This window comes from Schistocerca gregaria, chromosome 8 (assembly GCF_023897955.1).
Source record: "Schistocerca gregaria isolate iqSchGreg1 chromosome 8, iqSchGreg1.2, whole genome shotgun sequence".
NCBI classification, from domain to species: Eukaryota; Metazoa; Arthropoda; class Insecta; order Orthoptera; family Acrididae; genus Schistocerca; species Schistocerca gregaria.
In genome coordinates this window covers 227,376,477-227,392,062 of record NC_064927.1, presented here as the reverse complement: position 1 = coordinate 227,392,062, position 15,586 = coordinate 227,376,477, and the positions used below count along the sequence as shown (strand labels likewise).

Sequence of the window (15,586 nt, the reverse complement as noted above, 5' to 3'; positions counted from 1 at the left end):
ACGCCCCAACATCGTGCAGCCCGCCTCCAGTGGTGTCGCGACAGGCGTGAATGGAGGGACGAATGGAGACGTGTCGTCTTCAGCGATGAGAGTCGCTTCTGCCTTGGTGCCAATGATGGTCGTATGCGTGTTTGGCGCCGTGCAAGTGAGCGCCACAATCAGGACTGCATACGACCGAGGCACACAGGGCCAACACCCGGCATCATGGTGTGTGGAGCGATCTCCTACACTGGCCGTACACCTCTGGTGATCGTCGAGGGGACACTGAACAGTGCACGGTACATCCAAACCGTCATCGAACCCATCGTTCTACCATTCCTAGACCGGCAAGGGAACTTGCTGTTCCAACAGGACAATGCACGTCCGCATGTATCCCGTGCCACCCAACGTGCTCTAGAAGGTGTAAGTCAACTACCCTGGTCAGCAAGATCTCCGGATCTGTCCCCCATTGAGCATTTTTGCGACTGGATGAAGCGTCGTCTCACGCGGTCTGCACGTCCAGCACGAACGCTGGTCCAGCTGTGGCGCCAGGTGGAAATGGCATGGCAAGTCGTTCCACAGGACTACATCCAGCATCTCTACGATCGTCTCCATGGGAGAATAGCAGCCTGCATTGCTGCGAAAGGTGGATATACACTGTACTAGTGCCGACATTGTGCATGCTCTGTTGCCTGTGTCTATGTGCCTGTGGTTCTGTCAGTGTGATCATGTGATGTATCTGACCCCAGGAATGTGTCAATAAAGTTTCCCCTTCCTGGGACAATGAATTTACGGTGTTCTTATTTCAATTTCCAGGAGTGTATGTTACGGTACTTCATGTATTTCTTCCTTAACTGTTGCGGAGAAGTCTACTTAAATGACATGGAGAAAAATGATATTTGAGTAAATATTTTGATAGTAGTCTCTGAACTGTCTGTCCACTCGAACTGCTAGGTCGAAACTTACAGATGCGTAAGTTAGAAAAGACATTTTTCGTATATAGAGGTTAATTTCGTATTGTGTCTCCTGACTACAGAATTAATTATAGAGTATTCGTGTGGCTTCCAGCAAGAATGACAGACTAATCACGAAAACTACGTTGCAAACCGTGCACTGATGATCCGAGACGTTATGACGATGGCAAAGCCGCCCGTTGTGGCCGAGCGTTTCTAGGCGCTTCAGCATGGAACCGCACGATCGCTATAGTCGCACGTTCGAATCCTGCCTCGGGCATGGATGTGTGTGATGTCCTTATCTTAGTCAGTTTTAAGTGGTTCTAAGTTCTAAGTGACTAATGACCTCAGATGTTAAGTCCCATAGTGCTCAGAGCCGTTTGCATCATTTGAGCGACGGCAAAGCTTTTCGGCTATTCGCGAGCAGCCATACGGAACATCTACGAAAGTTACTTGAAGGATGTTGACACCGCCACCAGCAGCTGGCAAGGTGTTGGAAGGTGACGCCTCGAAACTTAAGATGGAAGTTAGACGTTTGTCCACGATGTAAAGTGAGATAGGCAGCGACCCGTTGTAGATGTGACGAGAGAGTACCTTCTTGGTCAAGGTGCTGGTGTTTAGGGGACTGTGTTCAGTATACACTGTTGAGCATGATTTTCCATAGCAGACGACCTCTATATATATTATGATGTTGAATCAAACGAAATCGACTGCGCAGTTGTTTTTCTACATTATGTGTATTAATGTGTGGCCGCGTGGTCTACGGTATCTTCCCACAGTTCACGCGGCTCCCCCGGTCGGAGGTTCGAGTCTTCCCTCGGGATTTGTTGAAGTTAGGTTAAGTAGTGTACAAGCCTAGGGGCCGATGACCCTAGCAGTTTGCTCCTGTAGGAACTTACCACAAACTTCCATACATGGGTGCAGGTAATTAGGTATACTTGTCGAATTTAGTGTCTGTGTTAGAGACTAGTTAGCCAGCGGAAGTGTGTATGACCTATGATATTAGACAATATAAAACACTGGTACTTACAGATTTCCTCATCATATTATATCAGTTACAGTAAGTGCCCGGAAAGTGCATTCTGTATTTCTTTTTTCAGTGACTACTGTAAACATATGACTTCTGTTTGAGTTTCGAGTGTACTCCAGTAATATTACCATGTCCCGCAATTTAACATCAGTTAGGCTTCTTCTTTTCCACACTTCTAACTAGTTTGATGTGGTACTCCACGAATTTCCTAGTCTTTGGGCAGTATTTGTATCCTACAGTCTCCTTTACATGCTGGATGTACTCTCTGTCTTGCCCTGAGTTCTACGCTGCTACATCTGCCTCTGCTACTATGGAGCTTACTCTCTGACGTTGTTTAACACGGGTACTATCATCCAGTACTTTCTTCTTGTCGGTGTTTTACATGTGTTTCTTTCTTCGCCGAGTATGCTCAAAAAAATGGCTCTGAGCACTATGGGACTTAACATCTGTGGTCATCAGTCCGCTAGAACTTAGAACTACTTAAACCTAACCAACCTAAGGACATCACACACATCCATGCCCGAGGAAGGATTCGAACCTGCGACCATAGCAGTCGCGCGGGAGTATGCTCAGGATCTCCTCACTCCTTTCCTCATCAGTCCACATAATTTTTGACGCTCTTCTATAATACGACATCTCAAATGCTTCTATTCTCTTTTGTTCGCATTTTCCCACTGTCCACCATTCTCTGCCACACAGTGCTGCGCTTCAAACGTACATTCCTACAAATTTCTTCCTCATATTAAGGCCTGTCTTTCGTACTAGAAGACTTTCCTTGGCGAGCTATGCCCTCTTTGTCTGTGCCAGTGTGTTTCTTATATGTTGCTTGCATCGTCCGACGTGTGTTATTTAGCTTCCAAAATAGCTGAATTCCTTAATTTCGTCTGCTTCATGGTCACCAATTTTTATGTTAAGTTCCTTTCTTTTCTCGTCTGATCACCTTTCCTAAGTGTCCTGTCATGTCGCAACTTCGCATTTTGCGCACTCTGGCTGTTGTATTCTGTAGCATCAGTGTACTGAATAGCTAACCTTACGTACGACTTATGCGTTCTTGTTCAATCGCACATGGTCACGAAAATGACGGAACCCCTCTTCCTTTGAGGCCTATTTGCTGCACCGGCGACAAATCGATCCATGTCCTGGATATGGACGTTGCTGAGTACATCTCCGTTCCCTAGCTTCTTGAATCACCAGGGACGTCTTAATTTTTAGTTGGTTGCTTAAATAATGCAACATTGCTTTTTGGACCAGTCTCAGTGGGAAAATGCGGAATTTGTTGTGGAACTTGGTCGAACATTCTCGCTTGAGCCACAATAGCTTCATGAAGTTCCGACAGATGGCGGAACCATACGCAGCGTTCAAAACGGCGTCTGGTACGGGGATGCATTCCAAGCATTGCGTTTCTTTTAGAGGAAAACCAGAACATCGCAGATATTCAGAATCGCTTGAAGAATGTCTACGGAGACGTTGTAGTGAACAAAAGAACGGCGAGTCGTTGGAAGAAGCGTTTGTCATCAGTGCAACAAGATCGCGCAAACCTATCCCACCTTCATCGTGCCGGTCAGGCGCACACAGCTGAGTTACCCTCGCGACATTGAAGAAACGGCTGCGCACTCGAGAGAGCATCACGAAAATTCATTGGACAATTCTTCCTCATCGATCCTACAGCCCGGATTTCACTCTTTCAATGAAGGATGCTCTCTGCTCGAATAAGTACGTGATCGATTGGGATATTACTGATGCAGCAAGACGTCGTCTCCGACATCGCCCAGTAGAGTAGTACCATCCATAACATCCCAGTACACTGGCTTAACGTCGTCACATTGAATGAAAATTATGTTGAAAAGTAAGGTTTAGAAGCCAAAAAGGTGGGGCAATAATACGGTGTACTGGAAACCAGATTAAAGCCAATCTTTATTTTTTTTAAAAAAAGTCTGTTACATTACTTATTCAACGCTCCCCGTATATTACTTTGCTATAGAACAGTACAAAAAGACTTAATTTGTGATTACTAATGAAATATCATTAATTATCAAACTAAGGAACCTTGAGAACATTGAGTAGTTACCTTTCGATGTTTTATTGTACTTCCTATCAAATATACACTCCTGGAAATTGAAATAAGAACACCGTGAATTCATTGTCCCAGGAAGGGGAAACTTTATTGTCACATTACTGGGGTCAGATACATCACATGATCACACTGACAGAACCACAGGCACATAGACACAGGCAACAGAGCATGCACAATGTCGGCACTAGTACAGTGTATATCCACCTTTCGCAGCAAAGCAGGCTGCTATTCTCCCATGGAGACGATCGTAGAGATGCTGGATGTAGTCCTGTGGAACGGCTTGCCATGCCATTTCTACCTGGTGCCTCAGTTGGACCAGCGTTCGTGATGGACGTGCAGACCGCGTGAGATGACGCTTCATCCAGTCGCAAAAATGCTCAATGGGGGACAGATCCGGAGATCTTGCTGACCAGGGTAGTTGACTTACACCTTCTAGAGCACGTTGGGTGGCACGGGATACATGCGGACGTGCATTGTCCTGTTGGAACAGCAAGTTCCCTTGCCGGTCTAGGAATGGTAGAACGATGGGTTCGATGACGGTTTGGATGTACCGTGCACTGTTCAGTGTCCCCTCGACGATCACCAGAGGTGTACGGCCAGTGTAGGAGATCGCTCCCCACACCATGATGCCGGGTGTTGGCCCTGTGTGCCTCGGTCGTATGCAGTCCTGATTGTGGCGCTCACCTGCACGGCGCCAAACACGCATACGACCATCATTGGCACCAAGGCAGAAGCGACTCTCATCGCTGAAGACGACACGTCTCCATTCGTCCCTCCATTCACGCCTGTCGCGACACCACTGGAGGCGGGCTGCACGATGTTGGGGTGTGAGCGGAAGACGGCCTAACGGTGTGCGGGACCGTAGCCCAGCTTCATGGAGACGGTTGCGAATGGTCCTCGCCGATACCCCAGGAGCAACAGTGTCCCTAATTTGCTGGGAAGTGGCGGTTCGGTTCCCTACGGCACTGCGTAGGATCCTACGGTCTTGGCGTGCATCCGTGCGTCGTTGCAGTCCGGTCCCAGGTCGACGGGCACGTGCACCTTCCGCCGACCACTGGCGACAACATCGATGTACTGTGGAGACCTCACGCCCCACGTGTTGAGCAATTCGGCGGTACGTCCACCCGGCCTCCGGCATGCCCACTATACGCCCTCGCTCAAAGTCCGTCAACTGCACATACGGTTCACGTCCACGCTGTCGCGGCATGCTACCAGTGTTAAAGACTGCGATGGAGCTCCGTATGCCACGGCAAACTGGCTGACACTGACGGCGGCGGTGCACAAAAGCTGCGCGGCTAGCGCCATTCGACGGCCAACACCGCGGTTCCTGGTGTGTCCGCTGTGCCGTGCGTGTGATCATTGCTTGTACAGCCCTCTCGCAGTGTCCGGAGCAAGTATGGTGGGTCTGACACACCGGTGTCAATGTGTTCTTTTTTCCATTTCCAGGAGTGTAGATACAACGACCTGGTAATTCTCGAACTTGACGTGTTACCTACATCAAAATTTTGAAATATTACTTGGTCTTGGATACTTTCATGTGGACAGGCATGGTATCGATCCCTGTCTATGAATCAGTTATAGTAGCCACTGATTTTCATACATGTCATGGGAAAGCGATACGCACATGTACAGGTAGCGGTAGTATAGCGCACGCCAGGTATGAAAGAGGAGTGCACGTGCGGAGCGATCATTTTACTCTGGTGACTTCGACGTTCCTATGGCCGCTCGACGGGAATTAACTAACTTTGAAAGCGGAATTGTAGTTGGAGCTAGGCGCATGGGACATTCCATTTCGGAAATAGTTAGGGAATTCATTATTTCGAGATGAACAGAGCAAAGAGTGGGTCGAGAAAGCCAAATTTGAAGTATCATTTCATAAAAGATACCATATTTACGCCAGTGACTGTCACACTTCCTTTATTTCACTACTGAAATTTCGGCCTTATGCAACTACCAAGTGGAGATTTTTGTGGCTTTAAGCTATGTCAACTTAAAATGAGCTACCTGTAGCATGTAAACAGTAATCTGCCGCTGCAATTTACTGCATAAGTGACTAGTGATGGGCTAACGAACATGACTGTCCACAGACTATGTTATTTTATGACACATGGATATGTGTGCTCGCAATATGTAACAGCGTCACGAATGTATTTAATAGTAATGACAACGTCATGTAAATTTGTCAGCTCATTTTAAGTTGACATGGCTTACAGCAACAAAAATCTGCACTTGATAATAGCCTAAGGCCGAAATTGCAATCGTGAAATAAAGGCAGTGTTATAGTCACTGGCGTAAGAATGGTATCTTTTATAAAGTTATACATGACTGTGAATCGCAAGTATAAAAAATTTATTCGCGTATTATCTCTCATCACGGACAACGCAGTGGCCGAGGACCAAGAGTAGCGGCGTTTGTGTGGAGTTGACAGACAAAAAAGACTGCATGAAATAACACCAGAAATCAATGTGTAACGTAATGTGAAGGTATCCGTTTCGACACTGCGGTGACGCTTGGCGTTAATAGGTTAAGGCAGACCATAACCCTCACGAGTGTCTTTCCAAACAGCACCTCACTGCCTGAGGCGCCTATCCTAGGCTCTCGACCATAGCATTTGGACCCTACGAGGCTGGAAAACGGTGAGATGAGCCCCGGTTTCTGTTATTAGAGCTGATGGTAGGCCTCGAGCATGGTGCAGACGCCACGGAGCTATGAACCCAAGTCGACAAGGCAGTGTGCAAGCTGGTGGTGATTGCATAATTGTGTGGGTTGTGTTTACACGGAATGGAGTGGGTCCTCTGGTCCAACTGAACCGGTTATTGACTTAAAATGGTTAGTTTCGGCTACTTGGAGACCATCTGCAGCAATTCATGGGATTCATTTTTATGGATGACAATGCACCATGCCACTAGGGCACCAATTGCTAGCGATTGGTTTGAAGAAAATTCTGGAAAATTTGAGCGAATAATTTGGCCATCCAGCTGGCCCGACATGAGTGCCATCGATCGGTTGTGGGACTTAATCGAAAGGTCAGTTCGTGCACAAAATCCTGCATGGGCAACAGTTTTTGTAATTATCGACAGCTACAGAGGCAGTATGGCTCAGTATTTCTGCAGCCGATTTCCAACGACTTTTTAAGTCCAGGACTAGTAGACTTGCTGCATCATGCCGAAAAAAAGGATGGTCCGATACGAGATTAGGCGGTTTTCCATGACTTTTTTCACTTCAGTGTAGTTCTTAGGACATGGTATGTTACAAGCTTGCCAATTAAGCTACGTGACCAAGTTGTGGAATATTGGCTCGATTTGGATACTTTTCTGTGGACTTCCTTGTTATCAGAACCTATTTAAGCATGACTATTGGTAACTGCCATGTACTTGCCGTTCGTCTAAAGGGAAGGGCAACCCCTTAGATACCGAAGCATCACTCGTTTGCATGAGTACAACGGGTTTCCTCCGTGGAGTGCTTCGATCACAAGACAGGTGGCAGGGCAAGCGTTACCAGAGGTCCCCGTGCCAGCAATCTAATTGCTCCGACCTGTCGTGCGTGCAGAACTGGTCCAGCACGAATTCCTCCACGTCCCGGCTATATAGGGCGGCACCAGCCAAAACGTTCTGCTGCCCCTTGCTCTCCCCTCCTTTTCCATCGTCTCCGGCCTCTCCCTCGGCAGGTCCCACCTGGCAGGTTTATTCTTCATCGTGTCTGCTCCAAGTAGGTTTAAAGTGTGTTGTTCTGCAGTGTTTCCAATACTGTGGCCGACTTTTAATCTGTGCGTGTGCCTTCAGTGTCTTCTTTGTGTTTTAACAATCGCCAATTGTGTTTCTTAACTTTATGTCGACTTTTTTAATTGTCCCCCCATCAACGTCTCCATGTCAGTGTATTTTTACCTCCATTATCTCCTCTTTATCGCATTATATGTAACATTTTATTCTTGTTTTAGCTGTCATGTCACTCGGCTGAGGAGCGTCGGATTGTGCCGCTAACAGCCCTCCCCTGCTCATATGGGGCACGGGAATGAAATCACAATAAAGGAAAAAATAAATAAATACAACATTGGCAGTTCGCTCCACCGGAACTCTGGACGAATTCATGCGCCTGTTCTCAGCAGCCCATCAGTCAGAACCAGAGAGGAAGCGCTCACAGTGGGGTGCACGACTTCCGAACGGTATCCCGAGACGTACCATTCGACCAAGTACACCAAACGCTTAAGCTGAGGTTTATCAGTGGCATAGCAGTCACGTCCCAATGCGTTTATTCACTGTGTCTTCTCGGCATATGCCTGTTATCGTCTGAGAAGTAGTATTTTTCCCCTTCGTTATTAGATCTCACTACTGTGGTCGTATTAAACCCTTGTTTTGTTCATCTGTGTCATCTTATTTCTTATTAAGCCTCTCGCCGTCGGAGATATAGATAGCAATAACTAGCGACTTTCCTGCATAAAGCACACTTAAAAGATATTCGACATTACTAGAAGCAAGGAAAGAAAATATACACATTTATGAACAGATATAATACAACTATAGTAACATTAATACCACAAACTACTGTTGTCCTCGCAGAATGAGCATACATGAGGTGTGTGTGTGAGTGGGGTGAGGGCGCTGCTGTGCGGCGCCACTGTCGGTTCAGCCGGCGCGCGTGTTCCAGATCACGCTGCACGTGGCCTACGTGCACGCCTTCGTGCAGCCGACGCTGTTCCTCGTGCTGCACCACGGCCTCCGCCAGGCGGCCCTCGAGTCGTGCTGCCGCCCACGTCGCCCCTCGCACGCCGCCCCCGCCGCCCCACCACCCCCGCTGCCTCCCCCGCCGCCGGCAGCTGCCGCCCTCTCCATGCTCAAGACGCCACAGCCGCCGCCACCGCTACCGGTAAATCGCGCCTGTGTGTGACCAGTAGCATGTAGATTCAACACCACGATGATACTGAACCTGATACACAGCTGCAGCTCACGCAGTTGAATCATCCGCAGAAATACAGGGTAATTACATCAGGTGCTCGAAGATTCCCGTTACAGACTTCTAGGACACACAGAGGTGAATGATTCTATGATATTTTCAACAGGAACTCTTGTCTCGAACCATCAGTCATGACGCCACACTGCATCGAAATTATAAGCGGCTACGCCTGTAAATAACTGCAAATACAGCTTGATTCCGTGATGATGTTGTAAACTTTCAAGGTGGATAAATGTATCTATCTGAGGTGATGGACCTTGTACCAGAAACGAACAAGTCGAAAGTTATAAGCTGAAAATATTATGACTCCTCTGACAGTTTAATACATGTACCGGCACTGTTGTTGCTGAGAATGTAGCGTATGTAACCTGCAGAGGTAGGAGTATCCACCAAAACAAGAAAAATGCCTAGTAAACATGGGATCACGGTAGCGTTCTCGGTTCCGGCGCCCGTGTTCAAGGGTTCGATTCCCGGTGGGGTCAGGGATTGTCTCTGCCTCGTGATGGCTGGGTGTCGTGTGTTGCCCTTAGGTTAGTTAGGTTTAAGTAGTTCTAAGTTCTAGGGGACTGATGACCATAGATGTTAAGTCCCATAGTGCTCAGAGACATTTGAACCAAACATGGGATCTAAATGGCATTCCTGAAGTGCTACCAGCAATTTCCCCTCCTGCCTAGTGTGAAACACATTTCCTCTTCTAAACAAGTAAGCATAGCTCTTAACGTATGCATTTTAGAGCCCATTTCTGGTCTATTACCACTCTTGAAACTTGCCTCCTCCACAATGTCAGCAACAACAGAAGCGGTGCATGTATTCGGCTGTCAGTTGTTGAAATGTTTGTGGGGACCATACAAATGGTTCAGAATGTGGGCAAAAGTTGGGTGTTCTAACAAGATTTATTGTTTCTAAACAAAACAGACATAAATTATGCTGACAAAGTTATTGATTGAATACCATAAACATCTGTCAGTTTGTGTCAGAGTACAATAGGCGAGGATCCTGGGTCGGCACATGTGAGTCAAAGTACACTGGCCCTAAAAACGTGGATAACGCAATCTGAATTCATCTGACGCTGAGCAGACTTTGATTGATCAAATCAATTGTAGTTTCACTATATAGGTGCAGCTGAAAGCAAGAGACGAATGAGATCTGTACGTCCTGACAATACTGGAGCGGCAGTACGTACGTTACCATGTGTGCTTCAAGCAGCCATGTAACTGGCACCCGGCGAGATGGGTGCGGTGGAGGTGAGAAGTAAGGCAGCACTTGTGAATCGATCGTGGCCATGGAAGAAATGCAAAAATCTCACTGTCTAGTGATTAGGCAGACGGATCGCAATTTGCTCTCTACCAGAGCTCTGAAATCATGGTAGATTTCAGTCTGTGACACACCCATTCTCTGGTCGTAGTAAGGACCAATTTGGCTCACTTATACGACAGAGAGTAAAGGATATCAAATGTCACGACTAGTAAACCAGAAATGAACAAGTGTGCCCATGGCAAACGAGTAGTCCGAGATGTTTGAAGTCACACTGTCAGTACAGTAAGAACTTCACCACAGGTTCCCCAGTCTAAACTACTCGCAAGTGAAGTCAATCTCAGGACAGGTCCCAAGCACTAGCCACACAACCTAGAGCATCGATACGAAAGAAGTCCTCTTACCAGACCAAAGTCCAGCACCAGTTGCAGAAGAAAATTCCCCTTTTCCGCAAAATGCACGAACGACACCGCCTCCACCCTGTCTTGAGCCAATCACAGGGCTTAGAGGCGCCAAATCTCCCCTCCCACTTAACAGCACAAACTCATATCAAACTGGAGCAAGAGTTAAGAAACCTGCGTTTCTGCAAAAAAAAGAAACATCCAATTGTTGGCTCTTTTAAATTTTTATGGAGGTGGAAAATGATTTTCTCCAAAGTTGTGTTGCTTCCCATACCACCAAGCAAACAGACACAATCTTAAAGATCTTTATTTAAATCACCTGTGCCTTGGAGCTTGTTAGTCCTAGATATGAGGTGTAATAAAGATTCTACCTCTATACATTTCTCAGACGTCAGAGTTTCTTATACAACCGAGCCAGCTGATGAAAGTGGTTCAGAGGCCTATTTGCAGTATTGGCAAGCACAAAAACTTGTGAATTTTTATCACGCATGGCTCTGCACACAGTGGCCACTTTGTGTAGACGCGTTCCTTCAGTCTGTCGCTTCCAGGACAGCCTTCCGTTGGCGCCACTGCAGGTAGCTCCACATTGTTCTACTGGAGATGTGTCTCGAAGAGGGGCTGCCCTGTCTGCCCTGTACAGCTGTGGACCTCTCTGACAAGATTGGTTCAAGGATAGGCTCAACTCCAAATATGCTCTTAGTATGAGGTAAGAAACATAAAAATATCTCATTCTTTTAGCGCCCTACCAGGCTCCATCAGTGTCTGCTCAGGCCATTGACTTTCTAGAGTCTTGCTCAAGGTGCGTCAGGTTGTAATAAAATCTTCAATAATTTTCCGTGTGTGGAAAATAGCAGAGAGAGTAACTTGTCCTCTATCAGGATATCAGAAGGGATTTCGCTTATAACTTTCGATTAGCTCGTTTCTGTTAAAGCGAACCTTGCCTCAAATTGATACACTTATCATTATCCATCATTGTTGAAAGCTTGCAACATCATCATGGGATCACTCTGAATACAAACATACATTTACAGTCACCAGCTCCTATAACTTTTATATTCCGTAACGTTGTTGGATGACGTTTCCGAACATGGGTTACTATTCAAAATATTATTTACTCACTCCTCTGTAAAAGTCCTAGAAGTTAGTAACGGGAATTTACGAACACCCAATAGAAACAATAAAACTTTTCAAAAAGTCGAGAAAGGTTAATGGCTAAATATAATATAACAGTTGATACAGTACCTGAAAGATAAATTATCAACGATTTTTGGGCGTGGCGTTATAAAGACAGTTTGGGAAATCTTGGACAGGGGCACAACCGACCGTATTTGCTAAGAATGGTGGTAAACAAGACACAGAATCCATTGAAAAATTGGGCGTAATATCCTTGGACATGAAATCGGCACACTCTGGTTTCCAAAGATAAGTATTATCCATCTTCATTACATTAAATTTGTAAATGGCCCATTATGGTTCTACATGAACGGCCCTTATATGTGTAAGCAACAGTAAAATTACGAACTAGCTAATACTCTAGTTTGGCTCAAATGGTTCAAATGGCTCTGAGCACTATGCGACTTAACCTCTGAGGTCATCAGTCGAATACTTTCGTAAATACAAAATTTTATCTCAGTAAGTCGACACCAAACATCGAATGCGGCAGAACACAAATAAATTGGGCGCTCAACTGTGTAGTCAGTAGTGTCTGCCCAAAGTCCCAATTTTTACAGTCTATTTTCTTTTCACACCCAATCTAGTCACTGTGACAAATGATGATGACGATGATGAAATGATGAGGACAACACAGACACCCAGTCCCCGGGCAGAGGAATCCCCAGTCCAGCCTGTTATCGAACCCAGGATCCCGTGAACCAGAGGCAGCAACGCAAGCCCCTAGACCACGAACTGCTGACATTGATCACAAGAGTAATCTTTGGAACTGACAGCAAAATTTATGTTCTACATCACATGATAAAATATCAGTTTAGTAGAATCCATTTTATTAATATAGCCCTTAAGGCTGTATAAATAACGCGGATCTTTTCAAACCATTGCTGTATTATATGACGTAACGTGTATATTTTATGATAGTCTGATGGATTACAGGTATCTTCCGCTACATTTGATGTTAGATGTTGACGTGGTAGTTAACGTTTTGCATTTCGTACATTATTTGCTTATTAGTTATTTTACTGTTGTATACATACTGATCTGTGGAAGATTCATGTTGAATCGAAACCAGTCACTAAAAAAATTGATGCATTGAAGACGGATAACGAATCTGTTCAAAAAAAAAAAAAAAAAAAAAACAGAAAAAAAGTGTGGTTACAAGATTTTGATCGTGTCAATCGATACAAGATGGAAAAAGTATTCCGTGGCCATTTTCACAAGACACCATCAGTTCGCATTAGCATTGTCTAGTGGTGCAAGTAATTCGAGGAGCATGTTTATTTGTGGGACGCAAAACGTTCGGGTTCACCTACCGTTTCAGAACAGACCTTGCTGTATGTGACAAACGTGATGCTGCGAAGTACAGAATTGCACCTGCTTCAGCCAACAGAGTGGAAAATACTCCGTAAGAGCTTAAGACTGAATCTAAACGAACTGTAGCTAATGCATGCCTTAAGCCATGGCGCTGTCCGCATATATACACTGATACGCAGAAGCATTTTGGAAGTGATGGCTTCGTAAGCAAATTAATTTTCAGTGACGAGGCCACTTTTCATATTTCAGATAAGGTCAAACAACAAAACACACGAATGAGGGGGACAAAAAACACAAACAGCTGTCCAACTACTCCTGTTCCCGATAAAGTCAGTATATCCGTCTATGAATAATTTTTCACTGAGACAGCTATCAATGGTATCACACACGAGGGACGTTCGTTAAGTGCTGTAGTCCTTTTTTTCTCTCGGCCAACTTCAACAGGAATTTGTTGTGAGACCCTGGTGGAACATTCCCGCTTTAGCTCCTATAATTTCAGCAAGTTCCGATAGGTGGTGGCGTTATACGTTGCCTTCAAAATAGCGTATGTAACACTGGTGCGTTCCGAGCAGAGGGCTGTCATTGACTTCCTTACGCGGAAAACCAGAGTATCACAGATATTGAAAGACGTTTGTAGAATGTCTTCGGAGATGTGGAACTGAATTAAAGCATGGTAAGTTGTTGGGCGAGGGTTCTGACCTCAGCGTAACAAGGTCGCGCAAACCTGTCCGAACTCCCGTGGGCAGACCGGCTGGAAGCAGTTGCGACTCCTACAATGTAGGAACGTGTGGACACTCCAATTCGAGATGATCGACAGATCATAATAGATAATGTTGAGCTGTACGTCTCAGTCGGTAGTGCTGACACACCCGTCCACCAGTTGGGGTACTTCAATGTGTGTGCGTGATGAGTTCCTGGCCGCCTATCACCATAAAGAGTAACGAAGTAAATAGAGAAATGCCTGCGCCTAACGTGGCTTGCTATGTCAGTTTTGGTGAAGATTATCACCGGCAATGAAACATGCGTTCACCATTTTGAAACAAAAACAAAACTGTTTTCCATAGGGTGGCGCCACATCAGCGTTCGAAGGCACACCCTCAGCCGATAAAGTCATGGCGACGGCCTTTTGAGCCTCTGAAGAGGTTATCCCGTTTGACGTCCTCCCTCAAAGTGCAACGATCCACACTGAAATGTATTGTGTTACCATCAGGAAATTGGAGAAACAACTCCACCTTCCATCCTTATCGAAGACAGAGACTCAGTATACCTCCGGGCAAATGTAATTCAATCAGATGAATAGATAAACTACGTCTGAGATAGAGGCGGGATTTTCCTATTCCATTCCAAGCCGTGGTGCTATTCCAGTATCGGAGTGCCTCGGCAAAACTGATGACTTAAGAATGAGAAAATCGAGATGGGAATGAAGTGTTAGGGAGGGTACTAGGCTGTGGTAGTCCGTGCTACTATTTAAGCCACCTTGGCACAAGTCGTTAGTCATTAAAGCTCATCACAAGTACATTTGTTGCAGTTCACTACAATTAATCACATTCCTTATCACAGATAAAGTTGAGATTTAACATATCTCCAGGAAAACGTAATTCAATCATGTGAGTACAATTAAACTTGTTCGTCACCAGGAAAAAATTCAAACAAACTTCTCCTTCTTCACGACAGTGGCAGGCCTCACACACGGCTGCGCTCCCGAGAGGAGCTCACGAACGTTTATTGGACCGTTCTTCTTCAATCCCTTTACAGCCAAGATTTCTCATCTTCCTGTATCCATCTGTTTGTCCCAGCGAAGAATACGTTCCGCCGGAAGCAGTACGTGGATGACGGGGAGATCACTGATGTAGCAAGGCGTTGGCTCTGACATCAGCCAGTACAGTGGTACTAAGCGGGCATACAAGTCCTGTCAGTGCGGTGGTGTAAGGCCGTCGCAACGAACGGAATTATTTTGAAAGAAATGGGTTTGTAGCCGAAGACGTGAGGGGTAGCATAGTGTATTGGAATCCTAAATAAAACCAACCTGCTTTCAGGAAAAATGTGTTGCGTTAGTTATTGAACACCTCTCGTATAACGAGATGCTGCAGCTGTAGCTCGTGCAACAGTTTCAAAGTGATACCAGGATTATATTAGAACAAATAAGCCCTCGGTCACAAATATTAAGTCAAAATTGACCAGGTTTCGACGCTACTATGAGCGTCGTCTTCAGAATTAAACTAACTGTTCTAATACATATTAGATGTGTAATACATTAATAAAATTAACGTTCGTACTGACCGGAAAGAGATGCAGTACTTACAAGTCACATTTAAAAAAAGTGTAAGCCGTCAAGGCGACGACATGAATAGTTGTAAATAAGATGGAGAGCCGCTAAGGGCTGCTCGTACTTGAGTGAACAAGAGTTGCAACCCTCGCCCATGACTTGCGACAGCTGTCCTTACGGTCACTTCTGACATTC

At 45.7% G+C, this 15,586-nt stretch overlaps 1 protein-coding gene across 1 annotated transcript in view; it reads left to right on the top strand.

Moving 5' to 3' along the window:
- The window catches only part of LOC126285121 (uncharacterized), a 111,391-nt gene that overhangs the window by 67,745 nt on the left and 28,060 nt on the right, over positions 1 to 15,586 (top strand). Inside the window, exon 4 of the mRNA XM_049984443.1 lies at positions 8,681 to 8,786. Within this exon, the coding sequence (XP_049840400.1) occupies positions 8,681 to 8,786 (106 nt within the window). The remainder of the gene's footprint in view (positions 1 to 8,680; positions 8,787 to 15,586) is intronic.